The 19589-nt window shown below is 37.3% G+C and overlaps 2 protein-coding genes across 6 annotated transcripts in view; one reads left to right on the forward strand and one right to left on the reverse strand.

Annotated features, from left to right (window-relative positions):
* Nucleotides 1-19589, forward strand: part of Lrba (LPS responsive beige-like anchor protein) — a 728436-nt gene that overhangs the window by 434721 nt on the left and 274126 nt on the right. For all 5 annotated transcript variants that reach the window (XM_046459031.1, XM_046459033.2, XM_046459036.2 and 2 more), the window contains exons 39-40: nucleotides 7873-8019; nucleotides 10573-10709. In XM_046459031.1, the coding sequence (XP_046314987.1) occupies nucleotides 7873-8019; nucleotides 10573-10709 (284 nt within the window). The remainder of the gene's footprint in view (nucleotides 1-7872; nucleotides 8020-10572; nucleotides 10710-19589) is intronic.
* Mab21l2 (mab-21 like 2) lies at nucleotides 14014-16613 on the reverse strand. The gene has a single exon (XM_046459042.2). It carries the CDS (start codon nucleotides 15681-15683, stop codon nucleotides 14604-14606), a length of 1080 nt encoding a protein of 359 aa, XP_046314998.1. The 5' UTR covers nucleotides 15684-16613; the 3' UTR covers nucleotides 14014-14603.

Raw genomic sequence — 19589 nt, forward strand, 5'->3', positions numbered from 1 at the left:
TTTATTTATTATACATACAAAACTTACATGGACCCTTTGTTTCAGAGTAAGAAGCTAAAATATTTGTCCTTTTGAACAACACATGAGCTTTGAGTAAATTAATCCTGGAAGCCTGCCTATTCACAGGTATCAGAAAGACAGCATTTAAAGATCAGATATGTTTCTAGGTCCTGGTATGTATATATAGTTTTCCCCCAACTATGGTATTTTAGAATGAGATTATGAAGTGGGAAAAGACGGTAATAAATATCCAAGCGCCTGGATACTTTCTGAACCTTGATTTGTAGATGGTTGTGATTGATGGCTCCCGAATAAAAGAGAATAGGCATTATTTTCATATGTTCCTATTCTACATCATCTTGTTATCAGAGCTTAACAAAACATTTTCCCCCTTTTGTTACAATGCATATGACTATCATTCAGTTTAAGTAGAAGTCTGATAAGTAAATTGGAAAAACTGAAAAAGTCCTTCAGATTTGACAGTATTATACTTCTTTGATCCTAGAATTGTATTTTTATAGATTATTTTATGAGTTTTGAAAGTCAGTTTAAATATATAAAAGGGAAAATGCCCCCCCTTTCAATGTTAAAATTATTTTGATTTTACAAAATATAAATTGATTATTTTTTAATAAGGTAAGAAATATTCTCCCCCCTATTTTAAGTTTTTAATTTAACATGTAGCAGCTTCTGGTTAAATGGCAATACATAGTATACAAAATAAATGTTAAATTATATTCAGTTAAGGTATTAAGAATTTTTGAAATTTTTGTCATTTTAAACTGATACATAAAAATTGTACGTATTTATGTGGTACTCTGTGATGTTTCCATACATGTAAAGATGTTAGGAATTTAGATTAAAAATCTGTAGTCTTAGGTTTGGCCTCAGTCAGGCAGTTTAACCTCTTGCACTCAGCCTTAAAGAGCCATTTCTAGAAGAAAATGTCCACAATATGTCATCAGATATAACACCAAATGTGACACCAGTCCTTTAAAATAAATGATCATACAGAGAATAGTCAATAACAAAGTGATCTAAAAGCAATAATAGTCTCAGGGCCCTACATCTTCAACTACAGGAGGTGGAGAAGGGGAAATACTATGTAAAATTAATTAGGCCACTTTTGCTTTTAGGGTCATATACTTTTTATGTGGTGCTATAGATTTCAGCTACATATTTTTTTTTTCTTTACTAAGTTTTGGAGGGTTTTTATTATTTTAATGATTCATTGAAAAAAGCAGCCTGTTTGCAATTTCATCCTTTTCAGCCACACAGATATTACCAGATGCTCTTAAAAATTTAAGTTTACTAATCATATTTCTGTTTTCTAAACTGTCATTTAACAGTAAGTTGTGAGTTCTTAGGTCCATGACAATAGCATTTATAAAATTTCCTCTTATGTCAGGAAGGGGAGGACTTGATTCTAAAATCACAAAAAGATTAATTCTTATCCTGAGGGAATTATTAGTAACTGATTTTAAAATTTGTGGTGTCACTCTAATGCATTCTCATCAAAAATAGTACATTCAACCATGTTGAGTTTTCATAGGATTTAATGAATACATTTTTATTTCATTGTTAAACTTTAATTTTTAAAATAATAATATTATATTAGCATTTTTAATTCTAAGAATCTGTAATAATGCTCGATAAAAAAAGATACCTATTAGTGATGCTTTTATTATTAAGAGTATCTTGAACTGTTTAAAGCAGATTTCACTGAAATTACTTTAGATGGTAATTTAAAAGTTAGTACCCTACTTATCTATATTTTCTTGTGCATTTAAAAATTGATAGATGCAAAGTTAAACATTTATGTAATTCCAACCTATTTATTAATATTTTAAACAAATCTTCTAATGATTGATATTTCAAACATTTCAAAGATTTAAAAGCAATAACTTAAATGTGAAATATATATTTTTTAAAAAATAACCAACTATGTATTATATTTTTAAAAAATAACCAACTATGTATTATATAGGAGGTGCTTCAGTCCTCTTCAAATTAAGGGGTGAAGTCATACTTAATATTTTTCAAAAAATGTATAAGCTATAACTATACTTTATGTGTGTGTAAGTATATATGTATGTGTTGTATATATATTATTTTAAATAACAGGGACATAGTAGACAATTATGAAACTCAGCACATAGATTGTACTGTGGTATTGTTTGATGTCAGCATAATTTATGCTAATAAAGAGCTTAATTTAAAAAATATTTTATTAAATAAAGTAACCTATAGTGACATTCAATTTAAATTTTGTGTTAACTATGAAATTCCACCTTTAAATATGTTTTGGAATATGAAGGTGTCTATCAAAATAAACATTAAAAATCAAGTGTGCAAAACAAAATAGGTGATATGATTTTTAAAAAGCAATTGCAATTATATTTTAACATGAATAAAGTGTATGTTTCATTGTTGGATTTAAAATAGAGATTTCTGTGGATGATATGTGCATTCCGTGTTGCTTTATGACTTCTTACCTTTATTTATAATTTATTTAACCAAGGCACAAGACATTTTACAAATGCAGAGTCTTAGAACTTCTTGAACTATATTATCATTTTCAAAGGAAGACATCTAAATAGAAGTGTCATTGGAGATTAGTTATGTATTTAGTAGTAAGAGCCATCTTTTTAATAGATGGATTTGATGTGAAGGAAAGCCTCTGGTGTGAAGGTGGCAGAGTAAATACCTGAAGAGTGATGTTCTCTGTTTGGGCGATCAATACCAGCCCCATGACTCTACTTCTGGCTACCTTCTAGTTAAAAACAAATTTTTTAATTCTGACAATTTAATTGCCCTTCCCAAGTTCACATTAACTTGCTTGGGGAAAAGAGCTTTAGGTAATTTTTCAAACAGAGACCCTCCAAAGTGGTTATTTATAAAAGTCATGTTGTAATGGGAGATTCCTTTAACTTTGCAGAAACTGAGTCATATTTTAAAATTAAAATTAATACTTCCTCTTATGATTAAATAATCTTTATGGAAATTAGCAGCAGCAAGCAAAGGTGGGTATTTGATTCTTGAGGGCATTTCCTTCCATTTTATAGTGTAAAATTTATTAGAAATCTGTCGTTATAATTCCTACCATACTCCTAATGCATAGAGGCCAGTTTGGCATTTATTTATGATCAGAGCATTTTAGATCTGGAAGGAACCTAAGGCAAAAGTCTAGTCTAATTTTATCCTTTCCAGATAAGGAAACTGAGGTAACAAAGGGCTGATGTAATTCTCAGTAGGTTAAGGAGTAAAGCTCAGATTATCTGAGGACTGGTCAAATTTTCATATCAGTGTGCAGTGATATCTTCCGAAATTCACTGTTAATTATAATGGGAATGTTATATTCAAATTGAGCCACATAAAAGTATTTTAAATGGTAGAAATATTGGTCTTAATTCAAATACTAAAACAGTTTAGCAGTAGAATCCTATTGAATTCAAGACATTTTTATTTTGTAGAGAATAAGAATGCTAAGAGAAATATATGAGGAGAATTTAGCCTAGTTTAAAACTACCTTCTAGTTAAAAACAAATTTTTTAATTCTGAAAATTTAATTGCCCTTCCCATATTGTAAATGTATGGAATGATACAGATAACTCATTTGGTTTTCTAGGGAAGATAGATGATGTAAAGATCCTAAATCAGGTCATTGTCTCTTCACTGAAGTAATACCAGATAGTATTTCTGCCTTTATAAGATCAGTATATACTGGGTTCTGCATCCAAAACTTTTGGGGAGCCCATGATCATTAGGATATGTACTTGTCTCTTTTTTTTTTTAATCATTCTTTGTTTTTTCAGTAGTTTTTCCATAGTAAATTTTCTTGACCTGGAACCCTAAGGAAATGGCATATGGTGTAAAGGGGATTTAATTAGATAGGACAGTCAATGATTGTGAACTGCTTTTTATGTGTCCTTATAAGAATACAGTTATGGTATATGCTTCACATTACACTGAGTGGAAACCCATATCTGTTTTATGTACATTTGAAGTCACGTTGTTATTTCAGTAGTAATCTTTGTTTTTTTTTAATGCAAAGTGACTAATTCTTCTTTTACTGTACTTGGACTATTGATTCCTGTTTACTGGCTCAGTGGGTGTTTGAGAGAGCATTTTCTCTAAAGAACATGATCTTTACATTTTGAGGACCAGCCTCTCTTTTAGACCTCTTATTGCTGTTATCCTTGAATAAAGTCATGTTTTAAAGATAGCATTTTTGATAAATTTCTCCATGTTTAGGTAATAATACATTTTAATTATTAAGATAAATATTAAACCAGAATAAAGAAGACAACTGATAAAGATAGTATGTTAATAATGATATGAAAAAATGTAAAAAGTGATCTTGTTCAGTAACAAATTTATTAGCAGAAATTATCTGAATTGAACTTTAAAAGTGAACCAAAAGTATTCTCTAACATCATCCGGTTAAAATTTTAGACAACTATAAGAATATACTCAAAGAAGATATCAAAATAGTTACTTGTTTAAAATGGTTGAGTAGAAGACAAATGAAAGTTAAAAATATGCTTTTCCCCGGAACATATAAACATAATTACCTCTTAATTTGTGCTTTGGAAAGTTTTGTTGTAATTTAGGAAAGAAAAAAAAAAAGTTCCTTAGCAGAAAGCTATTAGACCACTGAGAATTGAACACCGCGCATGTGGTGTGTATTAGAGTACTGTTGGTAATTTTACTGCTGCTAACTTAAAATCCTCAAGGGGGAGTTAATTACAGGAAAACCATTCTAAATATCAGTAAGCTGCATATTTTCTATGACAAGAGGTTTTTCAGTTGAGGTTGAACAATTCCAGAATCTGAGCTTGTAAAAATATGTAAATAAATAAATTAAAGTGGGTGTTTGTATGTATGCCTACAGCACTCAAAATTTTTTTTCATGAAACTATTTAATTCAAAAGTTACTTTGTTTTAATATGAGTCAGCATGATGAGACCATATTTAAAAATTTAAATCCCTGTTGGAAGGAATAACACATTATATTTTTAGTGGTCATTTAAATTGAATGTGAATTTATTTATTGAGTTATTTTAAGCGCTTGCATATTGCTACTGAGGACTCTCAATTTTTATAAATGTTTGCAGATTAAAATGTTTTTTTTTCCTTTTTTTCTATTAAGCTTGGTATCTACTTCAGGATCTGTATGGTAGTGATCACAGAGAAAGTAATGAATGGACCGGGTGTTGAATTTAGTTGTTTCTGATATGTTTGACACATGTTCTCAAAATTGGGATTGGAAATGATTTTTTTAAGTTCTCATTCATTTTGATTCTGTTTTAACTTTTAAATTGCACTCTGAGAAAAATAAGGATTAGGAAACAATAGTAAATTACACATACATTTATATTTGCACTGTGGTTTTCATCCCCTGCCCCCCCCCCCTTCTTACCAGCTAAGTGCTAGTATGGCATAGTGGTTAGGAGCCTAGATTCTGGCACCAGAAGGCTTGTTTTTTTATATCCTGACTCCAACTGTCATGAGTCCTGTTACCTTAAGTAAACTCTGTAACCTCTCTGAGCCTGCTTTCTTATTTGAAAATGAGGAATTAACAGAAGGTTTGTGAGAATTAAATGAGTTAAATATTAAAGTGTTTTGAACATTCCCTGGCACATGTGCTATGTAATATTAACCTTATTGTTAGTATTTCTGCTTTGAAGAAGGAAGTTATAAATTAAGAAAATAAAGAGAATATAGCATTCTGATTCTGTGCTAAGATGTAACTAGCAAATGGTAACATGTTATAACATACTATATAAGAAAGATGATGCTTTCTTTTGTATGTCTCAGTGACAAGTTTATTATAGTAAAGTTGATTACAAATTGGAAAGAGGTTTGTTTGGGCTCAGGCAGTGTTTCTGATTCTAGAGTAAGGAAATCTAAGTGCTTGAAATAGAAAGTATGATAATAAAGACATAGTGTTATTTTCCTAAAAATTAGTGATTAATTAATATATTTCTCTGTAGGTTTAAAAAATATTTTAATTAGGTGTATTAACTTTTCAAATATTTATTGAGACTTTCATATTTGTGTAGCTTACTGTGGGTATGAAACAAAATAATATTTCTATTTACCTATAGAATATATTCAAAAGTAAATAGAGAAAGCTTCTTCATGACTTTCCTATTTAATAGAAAAACTCTGTTTTTTTTTAAATTTCTTAGTTGTCAATGGACTTTATTTATTTATATGTGGTGCTGAGAATTGAACCTAGTACCTCACACATGCTAGGCAAGTGCTCTACCACTGTGCCACAACCCCAGCCCCTCTATGTTCTTTTTAGTGCTATAAATATTATATGAAAGTGGTATACATGGTGAGCTCTCTCTCTCTCTCTCTCACACACACACACACACACACACACGCACGCACAAACACACACACAAACCCTTCTTTTACCCTTAATATTACAAAAAACCATAGCTATTAAATGCAAAGAAGCTTTGATCTGCCAGGTTAACCAGATAACATACGTGCAGCTTATTGAAATATTTAGACTATCTTATATAGGTTACTATTAGCCATGTTAACTGCAAACTGGTTGCTGTATTCTTTGACTGGGGGTCTAAACCTGGGCGGAAACTACAGTGGAGCAGTAAGCCTGGCCATCAGATTTCCACATCAATGGCTGCAGTGTGGTTGAGTCAGGTGCTTTAACTCTGGGATGTCCCTTGTTAGAAACCAGAATGTCCATGGAATAGTGAAGATTCTAAGCTTTCTCATGTGTGGCACCATTAATTACTAATAATAATGTTAGGAAAAGATACACATGAGCGTTTACAAATCATAAACCATATCTGTTTTTCCATTTTTCTTAAAGAGAAACCTGCTCAAAGCAATACAGTGACCCTGGAGAGGGACATGAGGTTTTTTAGCCAGAGTTTCAGAGTTCCAGTGTGTTCTTCCAGTCCCATCTCTGCTTCTGTTGACTGTAGGTTCTTCTTGGAGCCTAATGCCTAGATCAGTGTTCCCTCCCCTCTTTCCTCTGGCAGTCACTGCCATGTCCCAGTGCCAGAGTCTGGTGCTGCTGCTCTCCACAGGCTGCTCCAGTCAGGCTGCATGAGGCCCTTTACCCAGATGCCTCTCATCCTGCTCTTTCTGTTATGTTTGCCCCCGGGGTGCCTTAGCCCTTTAGTTTAAACATGAGGAGGAGGGAGTATTCAGCCTCCACTAGGTTTCTGCAAGGCCTTGCTCTCAGATATTTGTATAAGGGCTGATGGGGCGGGGAGTAGATGTGTGAAAATGTGAACAAGGGCAATGTGAAGGAGGGAGGAGGGGATAAAAAAGAGAATGCAGCTGGGGTGTCTTTATTAGTGTCTGATATGGCTTCAGGGTCTGGGCCTGATTCCTTATTGGCTGCAAATCTCTCCTAGCTCTGAATCTTCTTATTTGTGGATTCCCCTCCACAGCCACTCCCAGTCATTTCAAAATCTTTGTCAATATAGGAGGAATTATTGAGTCCTTCTTATTTACAATGTTAAACATATTTTTTTCCCAAACTAACTTCTGATTTTTCCTAACACATTTAAAAAGAAAGAAAAAAGGTGTTGCTTTGGAAGCCTCTCCAGCCCTAACTATGAGTAAATAAAAGGCTGGGTGAGCTGTGCAGGGGTCAGATTTAATGGGATTAGGGTGCTCGTTCAGGGTAACATTACACTAGCCTGGGGAATCCCATTTGTCAGAAGGAGTGCATGTGCCATCCCAGTTACTTTCCCCACTGCGGGTGACTCTGTGTATAAAAGCTGGGCCATCTCTGGCCACCTGCCCTTACCTCAAGCCTATCCCTCTGCCAGAGTGCTCCTCCCTATGCTGATGGACAGCTTTGTTTCCTTTTCATTTCAGCTGCAGATGAAGATATCCTTGCTAAAGGAAAACAGTCCATCAAGAGTCAGGCTTTAGGAAATCAGAACTCAGAAAACGAGGTCCTCCTGGAAGGTGACGACGATACTCTATCATCCGTGGATGAGAAAGATTTAGAGAATCTTGCCGGTAATTCAGTGGTTATGCAGATATTTCAGCTGGGTCTGGGACAATGAGCATCTAATTACTTACTTTTTCAGCTGTGACCACGAGGACTACCAAGCTTACACCCACTATTACATTAATTAGAGATTGTTTTTGTTCTTCCCAGCACCCCACCTCCCACTTCATCTTCTACAATTTCTCCTTTATTTTTCTGTTCTATTCAGTCTCCTTACCCTCCTCATCTTTTTCTTTTATGTATAATTTTCACTGAAAAAGAAAAAAAGTTTAAAAAGCAGCTACAACAAAATTGCTTTGCCCATCCTATGGGAGTTACCAAATCTCTATAAAATGAAGGCTATAAGTGAAATTCTGCCAATTGTTTTATAAATAAAGCTTAGAGACAGATGAGCTATTTACTTTGATATACAAGTCTTAGTGAACATACTGCATATACATTTAACTCACTCAAAAAATCAATTCCAAGAATGCCATGGCTGTTCATGGGGTTCACATATTTTGCTTGATGTAGAAATTTTGATTTGCACTCTGCAGATTCTCAGTTTTACTTCCCTTATGGGAAAAATTCTCTTGTTTAGCCTGAAATTTTAGTCATTCATTAAATGCCTTATTTTCTTTAATGCCTGTGGCTCTGTTCCTCGAGGAGGAAAGTATGCAAGACTCCACCATTTCTGTGGGTGAATTATGTATTAATGGAAGAATTACATATTCTTGCATTATCATGATTTTAAGATAATTCATTGAAAAGCTTTTATTTGGTTATATATCTGCAAACTGTGCTGTGATGCAACTTCATAATGAAAAACCAAAATAGAAATCGATTCATTGTCTCTAATGATGATATGCCTTTCTGTAAAGTGAAATAAAATTAATTTGAGTACACTGTTAAGGGATTTGGAGAGGGAATGGGGAAATGGATACTGCCATTCTCAAATATTTTCCTTCACATCCATTTACCCATTTTGTCCTTTATTTTGCCTCTATTCTTGCTACCAGTAATACATTCATACAGTAATAGAGGTGAAAGGGGAGTTTAATTATATAATCTTGACAATGGCAATAGGATTAAGAAGTAATCCACACTAATAAAGTGGTATGGGTTAGAAATGAAGTGGAAATTGTCAGGGGTCTTCTGTAGGACCTAGGCTGCCCTAGCTCCTGCAGCTGTCTGCTTACCCTATAATTGAATGTCTAAGAGTGATTGAAAAAATGTTATTTCTTCTCAGGATTACATGCTAATGTACAGAGGGCAAAAGGAGACAGCAAAAGAACACATAGCTGCTTATTTCATCCATTTATAGGGATGAGCTTTGGGAAATCATGGCTGTTCTGCAGCTATCTGCTGCCCATCTGCAAACACAATGTATTTGTACATTGGGAATAGAGGGCAAAACGTGCTCTGATCTCTGCAGAGCATCCCTTCTATTGTCCTACTGGCACACATTAAGATTGATGTGAGATTAAGGACCATCACCCTTCTAACAATCGATGGAAATGTCAGTTCATCTGAATTTTGAAACACTTATTCACTCATTGATTACCTGAATAGGTGCACCTTGTTTATAGGCACTATATTAATTCAGAACTATAAATGCCAATCTTTTCTTTAGCAGTTTTCTTCTTCTATAGGAGTTGCACAATGATAAACTGATATAGAAATTCAAAGTCTTTCTGCATCTTTCTCTATATAAGTGTATATATATTACATAATTATTATTTTGGGTCCTTATTTTAGGTTTAAATTTAATATACTTTATGCTCTTCTATCTGTAGTGAATCTTTTGTTTTCAGTAGCAGTCTTATTTGTCTCTTTGATAAGCCCTGTGGAGATTTGATTATTCCAATAAAAATTCATTCACTTGGAAACCCACCCTCCAGCTGTTTACTCCCAATGTCCCTGAACTACACTAATATTAGATTTGGAAGCATTGAACAATATTTAACAGTGGAAAGGAAGGGTTAGGAAATAAGTATTTTTACCAGTCTTTCTCAGGGTAAATAAAGTTGTTGCAGAAGAGGTTTTGTGTCAATCTGGCATAAAATTTTTTTCCAAGAATAAAGTTTATCAGAGAATTTCCCACTTATTAATAAGCTAGTGACCGTTTTTGTAGTCATGCCTCAGCCAAACTCTAAGCTCACCTCTGGCCTTGGAATCCTATTGAGGCTTCCTTTCTCCTGGTTGTTATTCCATGTTGTTTGATAGCCTGAGGCTTGTTTTATAAATGGAATGTAGATGCACTTATTTAGGCAGAGCTACCTTTTTGCCTAGAGATGAGACCAGAGCTTAGCGCACTCCTTGTAAAGTAATTGCATCCTAGTTTACTGTTGTTATTAACTGCCTGTTATAAATCTTCTAGTATGAGAATCCTGACTTTGCATTTTTCAGAGGAAGATTTGGGATGGAAAGGATGTGAAAGTATAGAAGGAGTTAACAGGAATTTTGGTACTAGGCATTTTTGTACTTTTAATTCTTCAAAAAATTAATAAATTTTCTGGTCAAATTTAGTTTTTTGCAAAGTGTCATTCTAACTTATATGGCTCATCTTTTCCTCTTGGCAGGTCCCGTTAGCCTGAGCACACCAGCTCAGCTTGTGGCCCCCTCTGTTGTAGTAAAGGGCACTCTTTCTGTCACCTCCTCTGAACTCTATTTTGAGGTGGATGAAGAGGATCCCAACTTCAAGAAAATCGACCCCAAGGTGAGATGAAGAGGTGGTTTCATTTTTTCTTATTATAAGGATGTGGGCTGCTGTTAGGTGAGATTAGCATTGGCAAAATCTCATGGGCTTAGTTTGAATTTCTTGCTGAATTAACTCTGTGTACATGTAAGGCAGTTTTCTTTTTTAGTTTGCTTCTTTTGCCATCTAGATTATTGAAGTTCATTTAGATTCAAAAACAGTTTTCACTTAATTGCATTTATCATTAGCTCTTTGGTGAGGGGGAAGCTCAGGGAACATTGTCTATAAATTTATTTTTGTTTGAATGGGTCTAGGGTGAATTAAGCTACAAAATTTAGTGAGATTGAAAGTGAAATTACTTTGTTTAGCTTTTATGTTTTCTGGATATAATACCAATATATCATTCTCCTTGCTTTGTCCCCATGACTTACTACTTTGTTGTGCATGCAGCAAGCCCGTTCTGCGTGTGTATCATACCTCTGTTTCCCATTACCTGTAGTAGATTTTACAAGGCACTGCATAATTTCCTATGTTTAAATGAAAATATAATTTCTCTTTTAAAATGTATTTCTGATTACTTTTCTGACTGTGGCAGCTTTAGTTTTACTAAGAAAGATTGTATTTCTTAACAGTCATAAAGCCAAAATTCCATTTATTTCTTGAAAGTAAATATTACAGTTTGCTCAGAGTTTCTTTAAAAATAAGGAAAATAAGGAACCTGTAGAAAGAGGCCTGGTTTGCATTTTTGTTTTACAGGCTGTGTGTGTGTTTGTGTGTGTGTACCTATATATTCTAAGTTTATTGGTTAGTGAGGGCTTTTGGTTTTGAAATCATATCTGAATTGTTAAACCTTAATGATTTGGAAGTATTTCAAAATAGCAGTTAATGAAAATGTTATAATTTTATTAAAAACTTTACAAACAAATAATTTCTCATCTTATGCATGTTTTTAGCACTTTATTTCCATCTTGCTGCCTGTATTAAAAGAGGACTTGGTAGACTGTATAACAAGGCCATGATGGAATGGATTGTTTCAAGCCAGATAATTCAGCTAATCCAATGTAAAGAAAACTTTTAAATTCTGAAATGATATCACTTAGAAAAATGTTCTACTTTGTTGCATGGCTGAAATATCTGGAAATGTGTTTTAATTTCTTTAGGAAGGGAAAGTTACCAAAATTATATAAACTCTTAGTTTCTGGTAGTTTGCAATATAAGAGAAGCTGAGATTTAATTCAGAACATTCTGTTATGATTTTGAACACACATGGGTTAAAGTCTAAAATCTGAATTAGTTTAAAGGTGTCTAATGAATTGTTTTCAAAATTAAAACCTCTACTGGTCTTTGAGATTAGATTCTTTGAAGTTATTTGCTCCTTTAGGGAAAGCTATAATTTTTTTTTTCTCTCTTAATCCCATTCTGTACAGCGCCATTAAATTAAATTTTCTTTCTCTGTTGATTGTGAAATTCAGGATCTTTTGGCCCAATCATAGAAGTTGTCTTATACTACTGTCTTCTGCCTAATATCCCAGAAATCATACTCCTGCCAGTTCATATTCAAATGTTTTTTCAGCCAGTTATTGGAAGAATATTTTGATATTGCTTAGGCAATGATGCCTTAAGGTATTTTGTGAATTAAGAACATTTATTGCTGATGTGTTTTTCTTTAAAATTTTTTCCCCTGATATCTGCATAACAACAAAGAAAATATACTGAATTGGGGTATTTTTAGTTTTTTTCTTGTTAGGACTTCACTTTTTTATGGACCATTTGGAGGAAGCTCTGTATCCGATGCTGTACATACTTTTCTGAGTGGAAAAAAAAAAGTCATTCTAAGATTGCATTTTTATCTTTTTAAAGAAACAATGTGCCCTTACATTATTTCATGCAGATAACCATTGCTTACTTTGAAAATATTCTTAAAATTTAGAACATTTTACCCAGAGGATAAATTTGTTTTGTTATTTTAAAAAATTTGTGAGTGTTCTGAACTAGGGAGTTTGTTTTATATCTAAGGGGAGAGAGACCAGAAAAATAGATCTTATATACAAGATTGGAGGTGATTTCAGAACTGATAAGATCAAAGTTTATATTTCTATCACAAGACTATCTTTACCAGGAAATATTTGCCAGGGAAACCTACAGCTTAACTCTGTTCTATCAAGTGAACCAGACTTCAGACCCCTGAGGAGCTTCCTTGTGTTTTTCATCCATCTCTGCTATCCTGCTGCTCATCCCTTCATATACCACCTCCCCCACTCAAACATCTTCCTCTCATCTTAAAATTGCTTTCTAGAATATTTTCCTCTTCATCTCTCATTCATTGATTTTTTTCAATAAATTAAAAACTAGGCTAGTTCCAAGAATAAATATTGGAGGAAAACATCTGACATATTCTGTACCTTTGCCTCATAGTAGCAAAGCTAATGGAATATATAGTTACCTCTAGCATAAAGAAGGCAAACCAATTCCTTTAGAATACTTTTTTATTGATTATTTTATATCCCAAACAGTTATTTCCTTGCATTAAAAAGAAACCTTTGTTAAAGTTGAAACACTGAAATAAGTTTATTGGATTGTTATCTTAGAAAAGAAGAAAGAGGAGGATTTTCTATTTGTAAACTCTCAGAATATTTTTTCTTTGATCATAAAAATGGTATCAAGATCTTTTTGTTGAATTGTATATAAGCACGTTCAGAATGCTTCTTGAAATTTGATAAAATTATCATAGCTATGGCATTTAGCCCTAACCCATTTTAAGTTGAAGTAATTTATAAATCTGAATTGTTCATATTACCATTTGCTGGAGGAGAGGAATATTGCTGTAATCATTTTTATTATTTTTGGTGTGGTTAATTCATTTGTTAAGTTTTTATTATTCAAAAAGAGGACAAATGGTTGAAGGAAAAGTATCAACAGGCTTTGTTGACTATTCAGAAAAGGTCCATAAATATTTCCTTTCTATTGGATATTTTTTTTAAAAAAAGCATGGCATAATAAAGCAAATCTCTTTATTTTTTATTGTGAAAATGTTTTTCCTATTTTGAAAATTAGGTTGAAAATCTATTTTTTCCAAGTATGAAATGTTACTTTTCATCTTAAAATCTGCAGAACAAATATATTAGAGTTGAGTAAAATTAATCTTTTTTTCTAAGTATTTCAATTAGAACTTTTGCAGTTAATTCTATAAAAGGTTACATTTTAAAATTTGCAAGTCAGAGTTCAAATGGAAGCGTCTTGCATTTAGTTCCTCAAGTTCACACACTTACATTGTAAATTAGAAAGTGATCTCACCTGCCTTCATTTAAGAACAATCCACAGTCAATTACAATGTAAAGTCATATTTTTATTACTATTTCCAACAAGACGTTTTAAGGTGAGGGTAGAGGTGCAAGAGAAGGAGGAGCACAATCTGACATTGGCACTGAGATACATTTAGCATCAGTAAAACTTTTTTAAAAGGGAATTTTACATATAGTTAAATAATTTTTTCACTTGGTGACAACATTCAGGCAACCAAAAACAAAACAGAGAGAAAGGGAGGGGAAGTGGGGGGGGGATGTGTAAAGAAGGAAAAGGGGGGAACTACTATACATTGATTTGAAAATGTACCTTGGGTTTCATTTTGTGATGGCAAAGCCCGATTGCTTCTTTTATGTGATCTTTTAAATTCACATTGTTTGGAAGAAAATGATCACTTTTGTGCAAGAATGTGATTTTTTTTTTTTTTGGTTGGTTTGCTCTCTTTTGTTTACTTCTTAATTAACGAAGGTCTTCCGTCCGATTCCTGTTTTGTTTCGGGTGACTTTCATAAAAGTTTGTGTCCAGATTTTCCGTTCTTTATCGCTGAGTGATGGGTTGTGTGTGTGAGAGAGCACACCCGTTTATGTGGCTTTTCAAACAGTCCCCAGCACCCTATAGTTTGTCCAGGCTTTTGGGATTGGTGAGGATTTCCCTGGCCAACCTCCAGGTCTGCTTGGCAGCGCTCTCCAGGGCCGAGTGTGGCTTGCCCTGAAAGAGGTCGAGGTTGGGCAGAAAGTAGTGCGGGCAGCGGCGGCATTGCAGGCAGGAGATGAGCTGCAGCAGGATGCCATTGAGCCGGTCGCCCAGGCATGCTTCGTCCCAGTCCGTTTCCCGCGGGTGTTTCTCGCACTCGTACAACAGCAGCGTCTTCATGTGATAGTTATTGAGGGGCTGGCCGGGCAGCTCCAGGTGGCGGTCCCGCAGCGTCTTGAGCACCGAGAGACACTTGTTTCGGCAGCCGCCCATCAGAAGGCGGTTTTCTGCCTCCCCGAACTGTAGCACCCACGCGTCGCTCTCAGCCGAGCTCTGCTTGCCGGTCAGCGAGTAGCACTCCTTGGAGAGCAAGTTGAACCCTTCGGCCTTGACCTCCGCCACCCGATTGGGGCCAGGCCAGGGGATGTGGGGCATAGGCCACTGTGCCGCGCTTCGAGGCCAGATCCCGGTACACTTGAACGCTGGCGTGATTTGTACCACATAGCGTTCCCTGATGCGCAGCTTGACCTCGCTGGTGTCCGCGATCATCTTGACCACATCCCGGTAGCTGCACTTGTCCACCGCCTGGGCGACTAGCGTCTGGAAACGGGAGCGGATCTTGCGCGCGGAGAGGTAGCCGGACGCCGTGATGAACTCGACCCAGAGAGACATGCTCCGCTTCCGCCCATCACTCAATTTGAGCACCGCGCAGCCGGGCAGCGAGCCGTCGTCCACAAAGTTGAAAACGCCCATCTGGTTTAGGTAGAGCACCACCTCGAATTCGGTGGGCGAGATGACCTCGAGCCCCTCATAGCGAGCATCGATCTCGCTCAGAGAGCTGATGAAGCGAGGCTCCTGCACCTCCACCTCCTTTAGCACATCGGAGACCACCTTACAGACCTCTCGGATGGTCTTGGCTATGGCCGCCTTGCGCGCTTGGCAACGCTCAGTATAGTATTTATTGAGCTGGTAAACCAGCTTGGCCTGAGCGGCGATCATGTTGGGGCACAGGTCCGGGCTATACACCGGCGTCTCGCAATACGTTGAGGGATCCAAGGCTCACGCACTGGTGGTGGCCCTGTGGCTTTCGAAAGAGGCGGTGCACTTCCCTTTAAGCCCCACTTTCACTGTGGCTCTCCACCTGGGCTGACCGGCTGATCCTATAGCCGGCTTGTTTTTTTTTTTTTCCCCCTCTTCCCAAACCTTTTTGTCTTCTGCAGAAAATTAGAAAGATGATTTTTTGAAAAGAAAACTAGCTGCTGGGACTTTTTTTCCTGCTTTTTCTTGATAAGTAAAATAAAGATGACCCGTGTGCAGGAGAGAGAGGGAAGCGGGCTGTGGTGAGAGAAAAATTAACGTTACCGAGAGGTTTGGCTTAGATGTCTGCAGTCGAAATTGCCCAGATATCTGGAAATGAAGTCATTTAAGTACCAGAGTAAATTTAAAATAAAAGCAAAATTCAGTGGTTCATTCTTAAAACTTCTCCCAAGCTGGTAGGACTTCTTCACTTACTGTAGGTGATGCCTTCCTCCTCACCCTCCCCCAAAAGGAAAGTGAGGGATGTAATTAATGTCCAGAGAGCAGGGAAGCGCAACTCTTTCCGCGGCACTCTCTGAGATTTGCAGAAGCTCCAACGTCTCAGCGTGTAGGTCTCCTCTCTTTTCTGGGGGTCGTGTTGTCGCAGTTTCCCTCTTTTCCTACTGGAGGCGTTGTTTGAATTGGGTTTGTTTGTTGTGGGTTCTTCCTGTCTTTCTCTAGGTGCAAACCGCTGGAAGTTGTTTGATATTCATTTCTGCTTCGTAATTTATACTTTTGGCCCAAACAAAATCTATTTTAGTGTGACGAAGTCGTTGCTTGCGTTGCATCTGGCGTGTAGTAGTAGCGATTCAGGGTTTTTCCTCTCCTCCTCTAGATTGCTTGTGCAGATTCCACTTTGAATCGTCTCTCCCTCCTCCCCTCTGATATCTCTCCCCCTTTCTTCCTCCTCCCCCCACCCCGGACTCCGTGTTTCTCTCTCTCTCTCTCTCTCTCTCTCTCTCTCTCTCTCTCTCTCTCTCTCTCTCTCTCCTGGAGTTATTTAGTTTATGAATGGTCCCAGGGCCATCATGAGGGGGGTGGAGCTTCAGTTCCTACAATCCCTATCTGAGCTGTCAGTGCTTCAGCCAATCCGAGAGAGAAGACAGGCACGCTTGGCAAACGGTAGCAGCCACCAGTGCACTTGATAAAGAAAGAGGGTAAAAAGAGAAGTAAGAAAATAGGAGATAATAGAAGTCAAATGCTCGCATACATTTTACAGTCCCCTGTTCTTTATCCTCTTATCAGTTGCAAAGAAGAAAAAGGGAGTGTATATAGAAGGGATTATCCGGAAGATGGCTGGGATAACGCAAGGGAGAGTAGCAGTGGTTCAGAAAGGTGTTTTTTTTTTTAATAATTTAAATAATTCAGCATTGTGCAGGGGAAGATGTGCAAACTCTTAACAAAATTACTTTGGCTTGAAGGCAAATGGGAGGAGGAAGGGGAACTTGGGAAAGGACCTAATTTTTGTGAGTGTTTTTCCCCATCCTGTGAAGTCTTCCTCCTCTTCTCTCCTCCCATTGTTGCCAAGAGCCAGAGCAGTCGCTGTATATGTACCAGTGGGGGGTGGAGAGGATATCTGGTGAGGGTTTATAACTATAAATCTCTTGTTAGTAATTTCCATATGCTGTTGAAAAACTGGGCGAGACAAAAACAAGTCTTTGATAATTCTTTTATCATTGATTCAGATATAGCAAATATTATTATTTATCATTACAAGAACTAACCGGTTACTAGAGAGAAAATAAGTCATGAGAAATAGTGCAAATTTCTGTAGTAACATTTGGTAGCATATACTTATAAGTTAAAATAAGCTTTCAAAATTGTATCAAGATAAATGAAAATGAAGGGGAGTAGATGTTGGCCTGAATTAAAGTTTTCTTAATATGTTATGTTGTAAACCTAATTTTGGGTATACTTTCAGGCAGTACAGAGTTTTATTTCTAAAATGATTTTATTTTCATAATTGACTCTTGCTCTTAAAAGACTAGACTGCTACAAAAATCTATGCCTGTCCTGTTATTGATCGCACAGATGGCTTCTCTCCTCCCTTGGCATTTCAGTGAAACTCATACATGTGCCTTCAGTGAGTGTATTATCCTTTACAAGAAGTATTCACAGTAGCCTTTTAGACCTTTTGAGTGAGGAAAAAGCTGTAACATTGTTTCTGGTTTACTGAACTATCTTTGAACTTAAGGTGTCTAGATTCCGAGTTATTTTAACACTCTTGGGTAGATGGGACTTTTATTTGATTCGGGAGATGATACTCCAGTCTGGATTATGTGCTACAAATAAAAATCTGTGGCGCCGTTAAGGTGAGGTAAAACCCATTAATGTGGCTTTTGCAGAATCTCCAGGAAATTCTCCACTTGCTGTCTTTAAAGTCCGACCAGGTCAACTTGAATTCGGTTGCACAGGGGAAGTTAATTCTCTCCATCTTGTTGGTGTCAGATCCTTGGACTTCTTGGGTTTTCCTTACATCTTTGGTACCGACCGCTGGTGGCTTGTCCTCTCGCATTGCCAAAATCTCTGTCTAAAGAATATTTGCCTTTTTTCTTTTTTAATCAAGCCTGATTTATTCCTTAGGGTCATATTCAGTGGCGAGGAATTGGGAAGAAGAGAACAGTCGAAAGTAAGCTCGGTAAAACTCTGGGACTCAGAGCTTTAGACAACTTCCGTGGAGTGGCCCAGACTCGGGGCGGCCGCGGGCTCCAGGGCTCCAGCCTTCGGGAGCAGCTCGCGTCTGGGGACGCTTGCTGCTGAGGGATGGAGAGCGGCGGCGGCGCTCGGGTTCGCGCGTGGGGAAGCCCAGGCTCAGTTGGTAACTTGGCTCTTCCTCCCCGGGTCGCGTCGGGCTCTGGGATTCTGTGGGGCAGGAGGGGCACTTTGCCGCGGGGAGCTGCGTGACCAGCTGGGGAGGATCCTTAGCAACTTCTCCCGAGGGCAGTTTTGGGGCGGAGACTGGTGGTGGGGCTGGCGGGTGCGGAGCAGTCCCTCCCTGTCTTAGAGGTGGCGGCTGTTCTTGCGCGTGGCCCTGGATAGTCCCGAGAGTGAGTGAGTGCGCACAGCCTGCGGTGGCGGACCTTCCCTGCGCGGGCTCCGGGCCGCCGCCGAGTCCGCCGGGAGGCGCCCAGCTCTCGCCGCGCGCTCGCCCCGGGTGGGGCGGCCGGCCGCGGGTCTTCCCGCCGCCGCGGCCTGACACCCCGCTCCTCCTCTGCCCCAGGCTGTGTCAAGCATGACTAAGTTTTGTCGCACCCTTGTCCCCGGGTTTCTCCACTTTTACTTACAGAGGCTGAAGGATGATAAAACGTTACAAATGTTTTGATTTAAAAACAATTCATTACCAATTTACCCTGTCTAAGGTAGATGCTCTAGTAAATAATAAATCAGTTAAACAAAGGCGACTTAAATTTATTGCCGGGGTACTAATTAGAAACATCATTCGAGCAATAAACTTAAACACTTCCAGCAAATAATCCTGCCCCCACCCCCAGCTCACTCGCGGCGGCCTCAGCCCCCGAGCAGCTTCAGCTGTGGGTTTAGGCTCCTCTTTTCCTCTGGTTGAATAATTGAAGGGGGAAACGGTATCCGAGAGGCTATAATTGAAGAGCCCCCGTCACCTCCGCTTTTATGTATGTTAGTATAGAAGTCCATCAGCAGCTTCTTGATGGTGTATTAAAACGAAGTGGCAGCCCCTTCTGCAGGAGATACGGTATTCTATTAAAGGAGACCGAGGGAGAGGAGCAAACTCCAGAGGCTAAAAGCCACTTCAAGTCTTCAGACCGATTGATCTGTATTCTCTTGTTATAATCCGTCTCATCATACTTGAGT

Source organism: Marmota monax, unplaced genomic scaffold (genome assembly GCF_021218885.2).
Source record: "Marmota monax isolate L192 unplaced genomic scaffold, Marmota_monax_Labrador192_F-V1.1 WCK01_AAM20220418_F8-fsc00002, whole genome shotgun sequence".
Classification (NCBI taxonomy): domain Eukaryota; kingdom Metazoa; phylum Chordata; class Mammalia; order Rodentia; family Sciuridae; genus Marmota; species Marmota monax.

Excerpts from the sequence above, each read along its gene's own strand:
- Mab21l2 (XM_046459042.2), bottom strand. The coding sequence starts at position 15,683 with ATGATCGCCGCTCAGGCCAAGCTGGTTTACCAGCTCAATAAATACTAT.